Raw genomic sequence first — 17,047 nt, 5'->3', positions numbered from 1 at the left:
GTTTGGTGGTCCCTCTTGTCTTTGAAATTGGTTTCTATAGAAACTCACTGGTTTCTTCTCTCGCTCCCATTTTCACATGAAAGCCTGAATCCTGAATACATGTTCATTTGACATGTTAATTCGCTAACAAGTAAAATTGCCCCAGCAAAATTCACATGTTTGCCTTATTAAAAAGACATATCTGCAAGAGTGTGCACAGTGCGTGATAAAGCATGAATAATTCAGCACAAGGGAATCCAGAGATTACTAATCAGTAATGATTCATCCCGTAAATCAAAGCTAAACCAGCTGTTTTATTAATTTGCAATATTGTTGTTTTTGTCATCTTGACCCTTTCATTGACATCCCTTAAATAAAACAAATACATCAGAAGAATATCAAACAGGTGTGATGATATATCAAATAAGATAGATAGATAGATAGATAGATAGATAGATGGATGGATGGATGGATGGATGGATGGATGGATGGATGGATGGATGGATGGATGGATGGATGGATGGATGGATGGATGGATGGATGGATAGATAGATAGATAGATAGATAGATAGATAGATAGATAGATAGATAGATAGATAGATAGATAGATAGATAGATAGATAGAGATAGATGGATAGATGGATAGATGGATAGATGGATAGATAGATAGATGGTCTTCAGATACACTCTTTAAAATAAAGATATATTTTTAAAAGGTTAAGCTTATTGGAGATTTTTTAGGGGGATATTAAGAATCATTGATTATATGTGGAGTCAGTTATTTCAGAAGATGGAAATCTAACAGCATAGTGACATCTAGTGGTGGCAGAAGTGTGCTGATCAACACACCGCCTTCCTCAGCTAAAAAGAACCGGCTCGACTAATGGTTAACATGTTACATGTGTAACATCTTGAGCTACTAGTTTTTTTTTTTAAGAGCTTGGTCATAATATACTTCAATACAACAACTGCTGTTTTGTGCACCAAGCTGCTGATGACTAGTAACGTACAGTTATAAATGTATTAGCTGCTGACCATCTCGTTGTTATTTCAGAGCCAACCATCATCACTTCTAAAGCCACCCAGCTGGACGTTACAGTCGGAGAGAGCGTTGTTATTCCGTGCCAGGTGTCCCGTGACCCCTCCCTGGACGTGAGATTCACATGGTTTTTCAACGAGCAGTTGATCAATTTTGGAAGCCATGGGGGATATTTTGAAAAAGTTGGTGGGGTACGTGTCGTTCTTTTAGCATTATATCATTTTATTTTCTGATATTCTGATATTCATGTTTGTAGAATTTGTAAAGACGCTGAAAAATCTGAATCTAACAGAAGACCACAAAAATGGTCTTACCTGAAACTGTATATGTTATTGTGTGTTTGCTCATAGACATCTGCCGGTGACATTATGATTCGTAACATTCAGCTAAGGCATGCAGGAAGGTACACATGTGCTGTACAGACTAAAGTGGACAGTGCGTCTATAGCAACAGATGTTGTGGTACGAGGTAATGTTTTTCCAAACAAAATTTTGTACACAAAACCCTACTAGGATTAAACTTCAGTGTCAACAGGTCAACAGTGTAATTATAGATGTATTTACAGAAATTAATTACAGTTGTAATTACATGCAGGGATTTTTTTTAAATATAAGTACAGTGTAAAAACGTGTACACAATAAGTGAATTGTATAAAATGATTAATTGAAATGTTATTACAAAATACTTAAAGACACTTCATAGGATATCTTTTTGAAGTTTTAAAATCATTTCCTCACAGGTCCCCCTGACCCACCGCTGGACATCAAAGTTGATGAAGTGACAGAGACAACATCCTTTGTGTCCTGGATTCCAGGTCCTGATAACCACAGTCCTGTCTTTGCTTACAACATTCAGATCCGAAGCCCCTTCTCTCTCGGATGGCAGGCAGCCAAAACAGGTGTGCAGGAATTGTTCGTTTTGATTAATATGCAGTTTATCACAATGATGTGTGAGTGTCTTATAGTCACCACTCATGTTTGACTGGTTTGGCATAAGCCCTATTAATTCTTTTCAGTCTTTTATCATTTCTTTATTATATGTCATAAACACATTTTTTTGAGACTTTATTCTTTTTACTCAGTGTTTATGATTAAACTAAATATCTTTACAACCTCTTGCAGAGACTGTCACGGCATTATCTTTACACTGTTTGATTGAAGAAGTGCACTTCACTTCACAAGTGTGTTATAAGTGTGAACTGAATGTAATGTTTCATGACAATTAATTGCATGTTAATTGCAATTAAATGAAAAAGCATTATTTAAATTTATTTATTATGTATTGCAGTTAATTAATCTTTAGAGTGCATTTTGACCCACTTAAGTAGGATTTAAGTACATCGTTATATATAATTTCATAATTGTATTGCCTTTAAAATATGATTAAAGTGTACTCCCGAATGTATTGACATTTATAGTAAACTAAACTTGAATTCTATTGAAACGAGTATACAGCATGTCATGTATTTAAATATTTATGTAATTACACACTTGCTCACTCAGTATCCAAGTGATTATTTTGTTTCAGATTTCTTGAAATATCTTAATATCACCTCGTCTTTTCTCAGTGCCAGAGTCTCTGGGAGGGCAACAGCTGACAGCCCGTGTGGTTGAATTGAGTCCATGGGTTGAATATGAGTTCAGAGTGCTGGCCACTAATTCCATAGGCACCGGGGAACCCAGCAAACCCTCACAAAAAATCAGGACCGAGGACACATGTACGTAATATATGTAGTTACTTGTTTACTCCCAGGCACTTATCCTCGATTTATCGAAATCAAAGAATGAGCTAGTGTGACATCATTTCGAACAAAATGCGGACAAAACAAAGTTAGTTTGGAGTTTGTTGCTGTATTTCGAAATAGTTGCCAAAGCACACTTCCGGAAAAGTTGGTTTACGCCGTTGGACTACTATTGGTTTGTGGCGATTATGTCATAGATAGGTGTGACTCTGAGGCTCCGCCTTCGTTGATGTGAACATCTTCTCTGGTTCATTTCTGCTGTTCAGTCCGTCGAGGTCAGACGTCCGTGACTAAAAACATGAACACACTGGACAGCCGCCTTTATAATAGAAAAATATGTTGTAATTCTTATTGAAAGCAACACTGACTTTTTCCTGTTTAGTACTGTCCACCAAAGCGTTTTTTCACGCAGCTGGCGTATTTTTCCAACTGTTTTCAATGGGAGCTGAAGTTCTGAGCGCGCTGCGTTTTTTACCAGTCGCCGAGAGTTGAAGAATGTTCAACTTTGGGTAAAATGCAGTGCTCATCACTGTGACTTTTTACCCAGCTGTCCAATCACAGTGGAGGAGGGGTGGGACAAATACCACACCGACCAACCGTCACATTCTGCTTGTACAACGTCAACAAATGACAACAACAAGCATAATAACGGAACAAAATCATTTAAAGGTGAACTAAGTAACTTTTTTACCTTAACCGAACAGCTTCGGAGTCATTGGAATAGTTATATGACTTTTTTCGGGTTGAATGGTGGTCGTCTCGCACCCCCCAAGCGCCTGTGAGCCGAAAAACCACCCTTGCAACTTTGGGCTGGCGGGCCGTCGGCCTCAGCGTCAGGAAGTATCGCGTGATATCAGGTCTTACGATGTAACGAATTTCTTTACGGCAAAAAAATCTGCTAAAATTCTGTCATTATTGCACTTCCTCACGCTGTTCGAACCCGAATGAAGAAGACGTTTTAAAGAAAGTCCCATCTGCTTTGATGTCGTTGATCTATAGCCTCTGGTGTCTGAGAATCACCAACGAGTTTTTACAATAGTGTTGTCAAATATCTATTTCGAAGCTGTAGGGGGAGCTCTATAGAGAAACCTGCGAGCAAAAAGCGAGAATACAGTGAAGAAATTCCTGCAATTGCATAGCCCTGCTTTAAAACAAGAGACAGAGCAAATACTTTACATTGTATCGACATTTTATATAGAAAAAACAAGGAAAGAAGCTATCTGTGAATTGAGATACTAGTAACACTTCCGCAGATATACTGTATCAACTGACGAAAAAGCCTTCATAAGGTTTGGTAAAGTTTACAGGTTTGCTATAGTAGTACATGGCACTTCTACAACATTTGATAAGACTGACATACTCTTCCAACCATACTATATATTAAACCTTTTTACTCAAAACCAAGTAGCAGAACCCAGGAGAAGAAAGGGACCAAGTAGCAGCCAGGAAAGTGTCTCTGTGGCATCATGCTAAACAGATGGAGTGGGAAAAAAATGCCCTGTCTGCACTTCTGGTGTTTCTCATCTTGTAAAACTGGCGTAAAAAGTATTTATTTTTTTCTTACAGTGCCAAGGACGACCCCAGCCAGAGTCAGCGGAGGAGGTGGCAGTCACTCTGAGCTTGTCATCACTTGGGAGGTAACAAAACAAGCTCTTGCTCACACATTTAAGTGCACAACAGTAGCTGTGAATGGTGGACGGTCCATTGGCCTGTATCTAAAACAGACCCATCATGCTGTCAGCTTGGTTGGTCTGCAATTTAACTTTAAAAAAAAGGTAGGCACTCTTCAGTGAGGCAGACAAAATGTTTATGGATTTTAGCTATTATGTTTCAAAATGTGAAAAGCGAAAAAATATGTTCAAGGACCGTGAAAGGGATTTTCCATAGTCTGTTTATACTGAGACGAAGCCTCTTGTATAACACTGCTGCGATATAATGATGCATCTCTCTTTGACTTGCTCTTTCTTTGTTGTGTTTGTGTCTTTGGGTCCTTGTGTCTCTCCAGCCAGTCCCAGAAGAGCTGCAGTGCGGTCCAGGCTTCGGCTACGTGGTTGCTTTCCGCCCTCTCGGTGGTCAAAGCTGGATGCAGGCAGCCGTGACGTCTCCTGATGCATCTCGATACATCTTCAAAAACGAGAGCATCCCTCCATTCTCTCCATTTCATGTGAAAGTGGGAGTTTACAACAACAAAGGAGAAGGTCCTTTTGGACCCGTGACCACTATCTACTCAGCAGAAGAGGGTAAAACCAACTAACCAATATTTAAAAGAAGTCTCGGTTACACTTTATTTGGTAACACTTTATTTTACAGTGCCCTTGTTACATATGTTACATGTACTTACCACAGTAATAACAGTAAATTAGGCATAATTACATGCAACTAACCCTCAACCAAATCCTAATCCTACCCTAACCCTGTGGTAAGTACATGTTGTATAATTACATTGAAACAATGACACCTTAAAATAAAGTGTAACCCTTTATTTTAAGGTGTCTGTGTTACAGTGTAATTATATATTTAAGTACTGAGTAATAATAATTAACATGTACTTACTATAGTATAAAGATAGGATTAGGTTTGGTTTTCGTGTTAGTTCCATGCAATTACGTGCAATTTATAGTAATTAGTACTAGAATAAACTACATGTAACGTGGAACAAAGTGTTAAAATCTCTTGTGCTCACCAAAGCTGCAAAATTAAAAATGCAACAGTCAAAACAGTAATATTGTGAAATGTTATTACAAGTTTTCTATTGAAATAGATTTTAAAATGTAATTTATTCCTGTGATCAAAGCTGAATTTTCAGCATCGTTACTCCAGTCTTCAGTGTCACATGATTCTTCAGAAATCAGTCTAATATGATGATTTGATGCTCAAGAAACATTTAGTATTATTCTCAATGTCGAAATATAGTTTTTGCTACTTCATATTATTGTAGAAACCCATGATAAACTACCATTCAAAAATGTAGGGTAAGTACTATTAAAAATAATAATAATAATACTTTGATTCAGCAAGGATGCACAAAATTGATCAAAAGTGACAGTAAAGACATTTATAATATTCCCAAAATATATTTTTTAAATAAATGCTGTTCTTTTGAACTTTCTATTTATCAAAGAATCCTAAAAAAAATAAATAAAAAAAGTAGATTTCCACAAAAAATGGTTTCAACATTGATAATAATGTTTCTTGAGCATCAAATCATCATATTAGAATGATTTCAGAAGGATCATGTGACACTGAAGACTGGAGTAATGGTGCTGAAAATTCACAGGAATAAATAACATTTTAAAATATATTCAAATCGAAAAAAAATTCTTACAATTTTAATACTACTTTACAGTATTACTGTTTTTACTCTATTTTTCATATAAATGCAGCCTTGCTGAGCATAAGAGACTTCTTTCAAAAGCATTTTAAAAATCCTAATTATTTCAAACATTTGGTCCGGTAGTGTATAAATAAGCCATTCGTAAGTCCAGTCCCTCAAAAAGTATAAACACTCTGTGGTGCTCCCAAACACTCTTTGTGTGAATGGTCCAGCATAGGCAACATTGGCTCAATCAATGATGTTTGTACAATGAAAGACAGTGCCAGTGGACCAGAAATAACCTTTAAGTATACTCATTATGCGCAACATTATGTACAGTAGCTGCAGTGTTGTTTTGTGTTTACATAGAGAAAATTGAACGTACTGAACATATGCTAGTGCATCATTGCTCTAATTATGAGCCTAAAGACATTACAATAATGATTATTCTGACCATAGAGCCGAGTCGCGCCCCCAGTCGCATCCGTGCCAAGAGCCTGTCAGCCTCAGAAGTGGAGGTCAGCTGGAAGCCTTTACCCTGGAGCACCAGTAGGACACGCATAATGGGCTATGAGGTGAGAATAGCACAACTAAAGAAGGCCAATTAAGCTGACTGTTCCTATAGTACTCATAACAATTCTCACATTATTGTTATTGTTCTTAATACAATAACTACACATAAACAATTCTATTAAGATTAAGTCATATTTTCGGGAATTTAGGTAAGATCTTTGGTTTAGGGAAGTGAGATTTTTACATTATCAGAAATAGAATATTAATTGGCAAGACAGACTTGAACCCACATTGCCCTTTGTGATGCTGATCATGACATCTAGTTGACTGTGAATTTCAGCTGAGGTACTGGAGCACAAAGGACAGAGTGGACACAGCTAGTGTGATGAGGACTGTGGGAAACAGGACGTTTGCTGTCATTCGTGGACTGGACCCCAGCAGTACATACCACATCAAACTCAAAGCCTATAACAGTGCTGGTGTGGGACCTGATAGCGCCGTGGTGAATGTCACCACTAAGAGACCCCGTAAGTGTGACGTGGGCCTTGGCCATTGGGTTATTCTCTAAAAACATAACCTCACTTTAAAAAAGAAATTGTAGGCTAATTTTTTTTTTTAAATGTGCCAAAAACCTGTTAGGGCCCTATTTTAACAATCTTAAGCGCATGGTCTAAAGCGCAGGGCGCAAGTTCACTTAGGGCGTGTCCGAATCCACTTTTGCTAGTTTAACGACCATTAAAAAAGCATGGTCTAAAAGGGTTGTCCCTATTCTCTTAATGAGTAATGGGTGTGTTTTGGGATTTACGTGCGTTAAACCAATCAGAGTCTCATCTCCCATTCCCTTTAAATGCCAGTTGTGCTCGCGCCATGGCGGATTCGCTATTTACATGACGGAATTTGATAGTGGAAAGACTGAACGCGTCTCCAGAGCGCAAACGGATCTGCTCGTGCGCGAGGTAAAAGTGCGCAAGCAGACTATCTACGGGACAAGCCGGATTCCACCATATCTTTATGTACACAATATTAATCTTTTACATTGTAATCCTTTTATTTTAAATATTTGGCACGTTTGTGTGCTGCTGTGCGTCCCTGTGTGTTTAATAAGCAGAGTGTACGCGCGTTGTGGACATTACACATTACTATAGGCCCACATTACTTGCACGCTTATTAAATAACAAAAAAAAAATATTGCGCCTTTGACTTTGGCCCAGGTTTCAGTTGATCAATAGTGCAGTCTATTTCTGTTGCCTCAAAATAGCAACGCGCCAACAATGCGCCAGAACACACCTCATTTTCAGACCAGCACGCCCATGGGTGCACAAATGGGTGCAAATGCATTTGCTATTTAAACGTGGCGCAGGACGTGAAAATGATAACTGCGTCGGACTGAAACTAGCAAAAAACACTTGCATCGCGCTTGGCGCTGCATTGCGCCGGGTGTAAGATAGGGCCCTTATTGTTAACACATTAAACTTAATGTGTTAACATTAAGTTTAATGTTCCATCTTATGTTGTTAAAGTAAGGTTTATTGCATTTTAGTGTTGTGTGTTACCATGATGGTATTTTGTATTTGTGTGAATGACACTGTGTGCACCCTTTATACCCAGATAGCAACATAGTGTCGGCCCAGATTCGGCCCACATCTGGTAAGTGTGGAATCCACATGTACCAGATCTGGGCCGACACTATGTTGCTGTATCGGTATACTAGTATTTACCTCAGCTCGTGGAAAAGCTACTTGTGATGATCTTTGATTCATCATGTGGTTTTCTCTTTACCACTAGTGTTATTATGGTGGATGTCAGTATATGTTAAAAGTACAAAACAGATTTTAGTAGCAGTGTGGCCTTGCTAATTCAGCAGAAAGTGCTGTTGGATTTAGCAGTTTATTTGTTTTGTGTAAATTACTAGCCTGACTACGTCAGACTTCGTACTTCCGCTCAATTTCAGTTCGCTTCTGTACTCAGTCTGAGATAGCGACCGTTTTCCCTGTTTTCCTCCGGCCTCAAAACAGCCGGCCAATCAACGAACAGAGGGCGGGATGAGAGCCGTGACGTAGATGCTGATTGTACCGTGGATGCGTAGATTTACTTCACATAATCTGCAAAAGTCGTTCACAGCCATGTTCACTCCGGTATTTCGCTCGATGGTTTTGTTTTCGCATCATACATGTGTTTACAGTGGAAGTTCGATGCGGCTGAGCATGCGCATAACACACGCCATAACCAAACGTTATGTGATTGGCTTACGGGTAACCAATGATTTTAAACTTCAGACAAGCGCAATTATGCCATGCCAGACTCTTTCTACGAAGCAAAGCGAAGTAGCAGAGTTTGGTATTACCAGGCTAGTAAATTACAGGTTTAAATTGGGAAATGTACAGGTTTTTCTGTAAATATATTTAAATTTTTACTGTATTTTTACAGAATTTTTCTGGCAACTACAGCTGCCAGTTTTCTTCTGTAAAAAAGATTTTTTTTTTCAGTACATATTTCAGGGATTGTTTCGATTTTAGCATTAGTAAGGAAAGTTAAAGGGATAGTTTACTCAAAAATGTAAATTCTGTCATCATTTACCCACCCTCATGTCGTTTCAAACCCATAAGAATTTATTTTATCTTCACAACACAAATGATGTTTTAATGAATCCCGAAAGATTTCTGTCCATCCATTGAAAGTCCATTCCACAAAAATCATTATCGACATACTTCAAAATGTTCTTGAAAACATTGTAAAATGAATCCATATGCACATGCACGGAGCTCTTCAAATATGGTAAACAGATCCTCAAACATACTTTCTTGATGCACAATAACCTTGGATGTCAAGCAAGCAGGGTCAAGTTTCCATTTGCCATATTTGATGATGTGTTTATCAATGCTCACATGTCAATAAAAGCAGTAAATTCATATGGATTACATAAAAAAAAAAAAGTGTTTTGAATGAGTGTGAGTAAACGATAACCGAATTTTCATTTTGAACTATCCCTTTAATGTTGTAAGCAACTTTCAAAAAACTGATTTCATACACTAGCATTTAACACAGAAGTTTTAAACTGCTCTGAAATGTGACGTTCAGTTCTTTGAATGTAATTTCTCCAGCGCCGAGCCAGTCTCCAGTGAAAGTCATGTGGAATACTACAGACTCCAAACTCATCCTCAAGTGGGATCATGTGAAGGCTCTGGAGAATGAGTCTGAAGTTATGGGCTATAAGGTATGAACTGCCTCTGATCTATATCTGATGTTTACATCACAACATTGTTGGATGCTTGATTCTGATTGGTTGACAGATTACAGCTCCATCCCAGACAGCAACATAGTGTCGGCCCAGATCCGGCCCACATCTGGTACACGTCACGTGACACTATGTTGCTGTCTGGGCTATATAATAACGCACACCCTGAATTCAACGGTCTACTTATTCCTTACATATAAACTGAGTTTAAAGCATCTGTGTTTGTTTTGAAGGTCATGTACAAGCAAAGCAGACATAGTCGGCCCAGCGTGGTGGAGACTAACAGCACATCTCTCGAGCTCTCTCTGCCTGTGGATGAGGATTACATCATCCAGATTAAACCAGTCAGTGAAGGTGGGGAGGGAAGCAGCAGCAAACAGATTACCATTCCCAGGATAGCAGGTCTGAACTTATGGCCCTTGTGGCATTTATAATATTCTTCAGTATGCTGACCTTGTGGTTTATCATTTTCAGCCTATCACGTCAATCATGCATTTTTTATATACATTATATACAATAAAACAAGTGAAAAATACTTAACAGAAACTGTAAAATTGTTCATTCATTCTATTCATTTTTTTTTTTTTTTGCAGTTGCACATGCGATTGGATTTGCACCAGAGCGGAAAGCACTACCCCTACTCGTAACACTAGTACTCTACTGTACGGTCAGGACTTTCTTATGACAGATGAACTGAACTCTACAGCGGAGAGATTTACAGCTTTTTCCAGTATGTTTTACAAACGAGACTCTATTCGGATGGAACGTTGTCCTCTCGCTTTTTCAAAAGAGGAAGTTTGCTAACCTGAATTCGATCGCTGACACCAAAGCTGTCGAAAGACTGTGCAGTAAGAGCTATCTCATTGTATTTGGATAAATGTATCGACAGACCACGTGGTTTTCCAACCAGGAACTGGGTATTTAAGGGCATAAAATGACATGCAGTTCACTCTTAAGGATTCGCTTACAAGGACATCTGTTCGGTCGAGAGGAATCCATATTCATCCATTAGACGGTTGGCAGTGGAGAACCACACAAATGCCTTTTTCATAGGAACCTTGGGACTAATGAACTCCTTTGTAGAGAATCCCTTCAGCCATACCTCACAGACACTTTCATTATAAGAACATCAACCCATTAAATCAGCTGTCCTCAAATCAGACAGAGTTTACAGTCCCCCAGTGTTGACATGCCCCCTGTCTGTTTGAAAGACGAAGCTAATGCTGCTGGCCTTACCTATACAGTAAAAGAGCTCACTGGCTGTCTCGAGCTGGTTGTTCCTTCAGTCATGCACTGAGATCTTTGTTTTGCTAGTGTGTGTGTGTGTGTGTGTGTCTCTTTAATGAGAAACAGTATGTAAAATATCCTCAGGACCAGAACAGCCTTACAAAGTTGTCTTGATTTCTTTTCTTGTTCAGTTTGTTCATTTACAATTCCATTATTTGATGATGCATAGGGGATAACATTTTGATTGTAAAAGACCAGCTTTTCATTTTCCGTCAAGGTGCTTTCTTAAGGTAATAGCTGTGATCATTTAAATACCTAGGACATAATGCTTACTTTCCATTTTCAAGCTGTTTAGCATGAACTGGCTCTGTACTGGCTTGAAAAAAGTATTTGAATGGACTGTCTGCTTTTAATAAATTAAGGAACACAAGTAATGTTCTTAAGATATTTGTGAGTAAGACATCATTTTTATATTTTATATTGACAGAGGACTGTTGCTCAGGCCCTTTTTTACACATCCTTTCCCTCTCACCTCATGTGAACACACACACACACACACACACACATATATATATGCGTGTGTGTGTGTGGACTTGACTTTCATCACATAAAAATCACTCAACCCTATATATATATAAAGGGTTGAGCGATTTTTATGTGATGAAAGTCAAGTCGACGTCGACTAGTCGCTGATGACGTCATTGATGAACAAATAAGCCTGAACCTATATTACTCACAGATTTCTGCTTGTTCTAAATCAGACATAGATAAAGTATCACAGTAAAGATTACACTTATATGAATGCATTAGTGTGAGAGAGAGTGATTGCACATTGCAGCGTCTCTCTAATAGTGAAGCTGTGGGTTTTAGTTACTAAGAAATATATGCTAGAACTTTTCAGTTTCTAAGCTATTTTATTGATAAACCACTAAACAGAGTTTACAATACATTTCTGCGCTAATGAATGATTATGTGTGAGCGCAATCTTCACGTGATATGCGCACTTCTGTGTGTGTGTGTAATGCAGTTTATAACGGCGATTCACTTACCTGTACAATAAGCCATTTAAAACATGCGTTCACATGATCAAGTTTGAGCATCCAGATGGTATAATCAAACATGTCTTGTGGAGCGCTCTCTGGGTATGCATGTATTTGTAATTTTAACTGAAACGGAGCGTAAAAGTGGACTTCAAAGATTTCTTATCCTGTTGCGGTCTCAATAAGCCATGAATATGGAAGCCCGTTTCGGCCACATTGAGTAAAAAAATAAAGATTCTTTAAGTCATAATAATGAGAAACTTTCTCATAATTATGACTTAACATCTCGTTATAATGAGAAACTTTCTCGTAATAATGACTTAACATCTCGTAATAATGAGAAACTTTCTCATAATTATGACTTAACATCTCGTAATAATGAGAAACTTTCTCATAATAATGACTTAACATCTCGTAATAATGAGAAACTTTCTCATAATAATGAGAAACTTTCTTATAATAATGACTTAACATCTCGTAATAATGAGAAACTTTCTCATAATAATGACTTAACATCTCGTAATAATGAGAAACTTTCTCATAATAATGACTTAACATCTCGTAATAATGAGAAACTTTCTCATAATAATGACTTAACATCTCGTAATAATGAAAAACTTTCTCGTAATAATGACTTAACATCTCGTAATAATGAGAAACTTTCTCGTAATAATGACTTAACATCTCGTAATAATGAGAAACTTTCTCGAAATAATGACTTAACATCTCGTAATAATGAGAAACTTTCTCATAATAATGAGAAACTTTCTCGTAATAATGACTTAACATCTCGTAATAATGAGAAACTTTCTCGTAATAATGACTTAACATCTCGTAATGAGAAACTTTCTCATAATTATGACTTAACATCTCGTAATAATGAGAAACTTTCTCGTAAAAATGACTTAACATCTCGTAATAATAAGAAACTTTCTCATAATTATGACTTAACATCTCGTAATAATGAGAAACTTTCTCATAATAATGACTTAACATCTCGTAATAATGAGAATCTTTCTCGTAATAATGAGAAACTTTCTCATAATAATGACTTAACGTCTCATAATAATGAGAAACTTTCTCGTAATAATGACTTATTTTCTCGCACTTCTACGCATGCGCACAGCAGCGGAGCAGAAGGGCGTGCCACACTAGCGACATCCCCTGGTCAAAGCCGTGTAAATGCATCACAGCAAATGGCACGCTCTGCAGTGAATAACATTAATGATCAGGGCCGTGCACAGGGGGGTGGCCCGGTGGCTAGAGCCACTGCCCTTCTGCCCTCATCAGCTGAGGTGCCCCTCTCGACCCCTCCCTAACCCTCCAGAAGATTCCCATAAAAACGTTCTGTTATCGCTCCGCTAAAGATCCACTGATTCCGCTAATCCGCTCCGTGTTTTCCTGCTCGCTCCGCAGCGTCACTCGTAGACAAGCATGTGCCCGCTCTCCGACGACAGTTTCAGAATAGAATTTCGTCCCATTCACAGGTCGATTACAAATTACAATCCACATTACAGACAGTAATCGATCCACAAAATTAGTATTTTGGTAATATGTTTTTGTATTTCTGTCGCAAAATGTTTTGCTCCTGGTCTTCAAATAGTGCTAACAAGTTACAACTCGTGCAACATCCATGTTCTTGGAAGAAAAGCAAATGTGTTTTGTGCCGTTAGCCACCTTGTAACCTACTATACTAAAGTACTATTAATTTAGATTAGAACACATTTAGATAATATATAGTATATTACCTTTTTATTATGTATAATGTTAATATGGTCTCATTAAAATATTATAAATATGATGTATGTTATAGATAGATACTATATCAACTAAGGCAACTGATTATAATGGGAAATATATTTACAGGAGTTAAAGTGTGAAAAACTGTCTGCTAAATATTCTATACATAATGATTTACCCTCTGGCTTTCTAGAACTTTGATTCAATTTTTGCCATGTTGAATAGGCTTTGTCTTTGCTCTTTCTCACTCTGTTCTTCTAATTTTGTGAAGGCATTGTTTTTTTGTCTACAAAATCTGCAAACAACAGAAAATGTTATTTATTTATTTGTGATTTATTTATTAGTGTTATTTATATTAGATTAGATCAGGTTAAATAATTTGATTGAACAAGAATTCTAATTTTCACTACTCCCAGTGTATGACTGCAGAACAATGTTTGAAAATTTATGGAGCAACAGATTTGTGTGAAAATAAATCAGAAAGGTGGTTTGTTTAAAAATCGTATTAATGTATGAGGTGGCAAGGAGGTACACACGGGGTAAAACCAGCATGGTAAGACACACAGTATTGATAAAAATACTTAAGCTAAATTAATATGCTTTTAATAATGTCTAAGTTGATACTTGTTCAAACCAATCACTTTAGTAAAGTTTATAACAATTTTGGAGTTATTTTGATAAATTAAATAATAAATGTTTGTTCAATAAATATAGGCTATCTGTCATAATTTTCATTTTAAAAATACAGAAACAAGATTCTTGAGATCTTTGTATTTAAATTGCTACATAAGTCTAAAACATAAAAAAAATATACATAAAATAGTAGATTAAATTAGCACAGAATCAACTTTGATCAAGTCAATGATCAGCCAAATTTCCAAGTCCATCATCAAAAGCGTTTATGAAAAAAAGTGCTGAGCAGAATTTGTGCCATTGAGTGGTATAAAAGAGAATTAAGTCAAATGCGCATTTTACCCCGGTGTGACTTTATAACTGTTGTAACCTGTATATCATTTCAATTTATACTTTAAGTGTATAATATTAAATTAAATGTCTATACTACTTCCATAGGATGAGGCAGCTCAGAGAGTGAGAACCCACTGAGCATCAGACAGTTAAACTGGCATTGACATTGAATTATTTAATTGGAAGAGTAATTATAACAACATAACTTGATTTTGCACTAAATCCTAATTGTAATCTTATTGCCCATATAAAATAGTTGTTTTTAATTTTCTGTATTAAGATGATACTGCCTCATTCAAACTCCTTATAGTGCTCCCTTTTTTGGTTTAAGCCACTGCCCCTCAAAATGTCTGTGCACGGCCCTGTTAATGATAAATGATCAGTATATGAGACAGGCTTCCATACTAGATAGTCTTTTATTCATTTGTAATATTCATTTGTATTTTTGTGTATGAACAAGCAGCAACACAAGGGTGATCCATGGATTTCAAATAGATGGAGGAATGATAAGACAGCACACCTTTCCAAATCTGTTTAAGAACACTTCATCTGGAAATCTGTGTAAGGGTCCGTTCATACAGAACGCGCTTTTTCATTGCTTTTCTAGGCAAACGCGCACGGACGTTGCGCTCGCTCTTCTGCAGCGTCTCGCGCATGACACGGCGTTCTAAAAACGAGGCGCTCAATTGAAGAGAAGTTCAGCTTTTAAAAACACGTCTCGACCTTGCGTTTTCCCCCATTCCACTGCCCACTTATGTTTAAATGTCCCCAAAGTCATAAACATCTTAAAGGTGATTTCTGTAGGCCTATTGATATCTTCCAGATGAACCTGCACATCAAATATCCTAGAAGCATCTGCAAAATACGTGTTATATTAACACACATATGTGTTACACTTAAACTTGACGAATAAATGTAATATTCCAACTTTAATCTGATAGTTTTGTAAATTCATGTAACAATTTCCATCGGTGTGCACAAGCAGGCGTCCTTCGTTACCATGGTAACCGTCCTGCTTCCACTTTCACACCTTATCGTGCGCATGGAAAAGTATGGAAGATATAGGCCTACTGATGATGTTATTTAATGATACTACAGATTGCACTTAGTAGATCACTCTGACTTTAATGAAAACAACTGTTTTGCAGAGCGTGCAATGTTTGCTGTGATGCATTTACACGGCTTTGACCAGCGGATGTCGCTAGTGTCACCTTCTGCTCCGCTGCTTTGCGCATGCGTAGAAGTGCGAGAAAATAAGTCATTATTACGAGAAAGTTTCTCATTATTATGAGATGTTAAGTCATTATTTCGAGAAAGTTTCTCATTATTACGAGATGTTAAGTCATTATTTCGAGAAAGTTTGTCATTATTACGAGATGTTTAGTCATTATTTCGAGAAAGTTTCTCATTATTACGAGATGTTAAGTCATTATTTCGATAAAGTTTCTCATTATTACGAGATGTTAAGTCATTATTATGAGAAAGTTTCTCATTATTACGAGATGTTAAGTCATTATTACGAGAAAGTTTCTCATTATTATGAGAAAGTTTCTCATTATTATGAGATATTAAGTCATTATTATGAGAAAGTTTCTCATTATTATGACTTAAAGAATCTTTTTTTTTTTTACTCAACGTGGCGGAAACAGGCTTCCATACATGAATGATCAGCGACTAGTTGACGTCAAGCTTAAAGCGTCATGGCAGCCCCATTCATATATGAGGTGAATCTGTCTATCAATTTAGCTGTTCGGTGACAATTTCGTTTAACTGTTCCTTACACCTTGAAAACTACTTTTGCCAAGTTTTACCAGGTCAATATCATATCAGCAAAGCATCACTTCAACCATAATGATGCTGATACACTATATAAACCTATAAAGTGATAATTTGGAGAAAACGACCATAACTGCTTTTTGATTTTTATGGGAACAATTATATGGTCACTTCTGAGTAAAATGAGCATTGTTGTGGTATGTATAGTCTAATTAGTAAGGCGACTACTGTACATGGAGTCATATTCCTGGTTTGGAGAATGTTTTTCAGCAGACCACAAGATGGCAGTGCAATAGAGGTAATGCAACATTTCATGAACAAAATGGGAAATATTTGTACCTAAACCGTTCGAGGATAATACAGAATTCTCAGTGAATCTGTTTTTAATTTAACTCAGATGAACTGTTCGGGGATGATACAGAATTCTCAGTGTATCTGCTTTTTATTTAACTCAGATGCACAAAATAGCAAACTTGAC

General features: G+C 37.1%; 1 protein-coding gene across 2 annotated transcripts in view; it reads left to right on the top strand.

Annotated features, from left to right (window-relative positions):
• Positions 1-11,494, top strand: part of cntn3a.1 (contactin 3a, tandem duplicate 1) — a 67,419-nt gene extending 55,925 nt beyond the window's left edge. For both annotated transcript variants that reach the window (XM_084099889.1, XM_084099890.1), the window contains 11 exons: positions 1,034-1,209; positions 1,369-1,486; positions 1,758-1,916; positions 2,586-2,735; positions 4,326-4,396; positions 4,765-4,999; positions 6,532-6,647; positions 6,926-7,112; positions 9,687-9,799; positions 10,054-10,222; positions 10,414-11,494. In XM_084099889.1, the coding sequence (XP_083956015.1) occupies positions 1,034-1,209; positions 1,369-1,486; positions 1,758-1,916; positions 2,586-2,735; positions 4,326-4,396; positions 4,765-4,999; positions 6,532-6,647; positions 6,926-7,112; positions 9,687-9,799; positions 10,054-10,222; positions 10,414-10,505 (1,586 nt within the window). In that variant the 3' untranslated portion in view covers positions 10,506-11,494. The remainder of the gene's footprint in view (positions 1-1,033; positions 1,210-1,368; positions 1,487-1,757; positions 1,917-2,585; positions 2,736-4,325; positions 4,397-4,764; positions 5,000-6,531; positions 6,648-6,925; positions 7,113-9,686; positions 9,800-10,053; positions 10,223-10,413) is intronic.
• Positions 11,495-17,047: the final 5,553 nt, after the last annotated feature.

The sequence above is a fragment of the Abramis brama genome, assembly GCF_963993115.1.
Source record: "Abramis brama genome assembly, chromosome: 22".
Taxonomy (NCBI): Eukaryota; Metazoa; Chordata; class Actinopteri; order Cypriniformes; family Leuciscidae; genus Abramis; species Abramis brama.
Note: the sequence above shows the minus strand (reverse complement) of the source record. Positions and strands in the feature narration are given on the sequence as shown.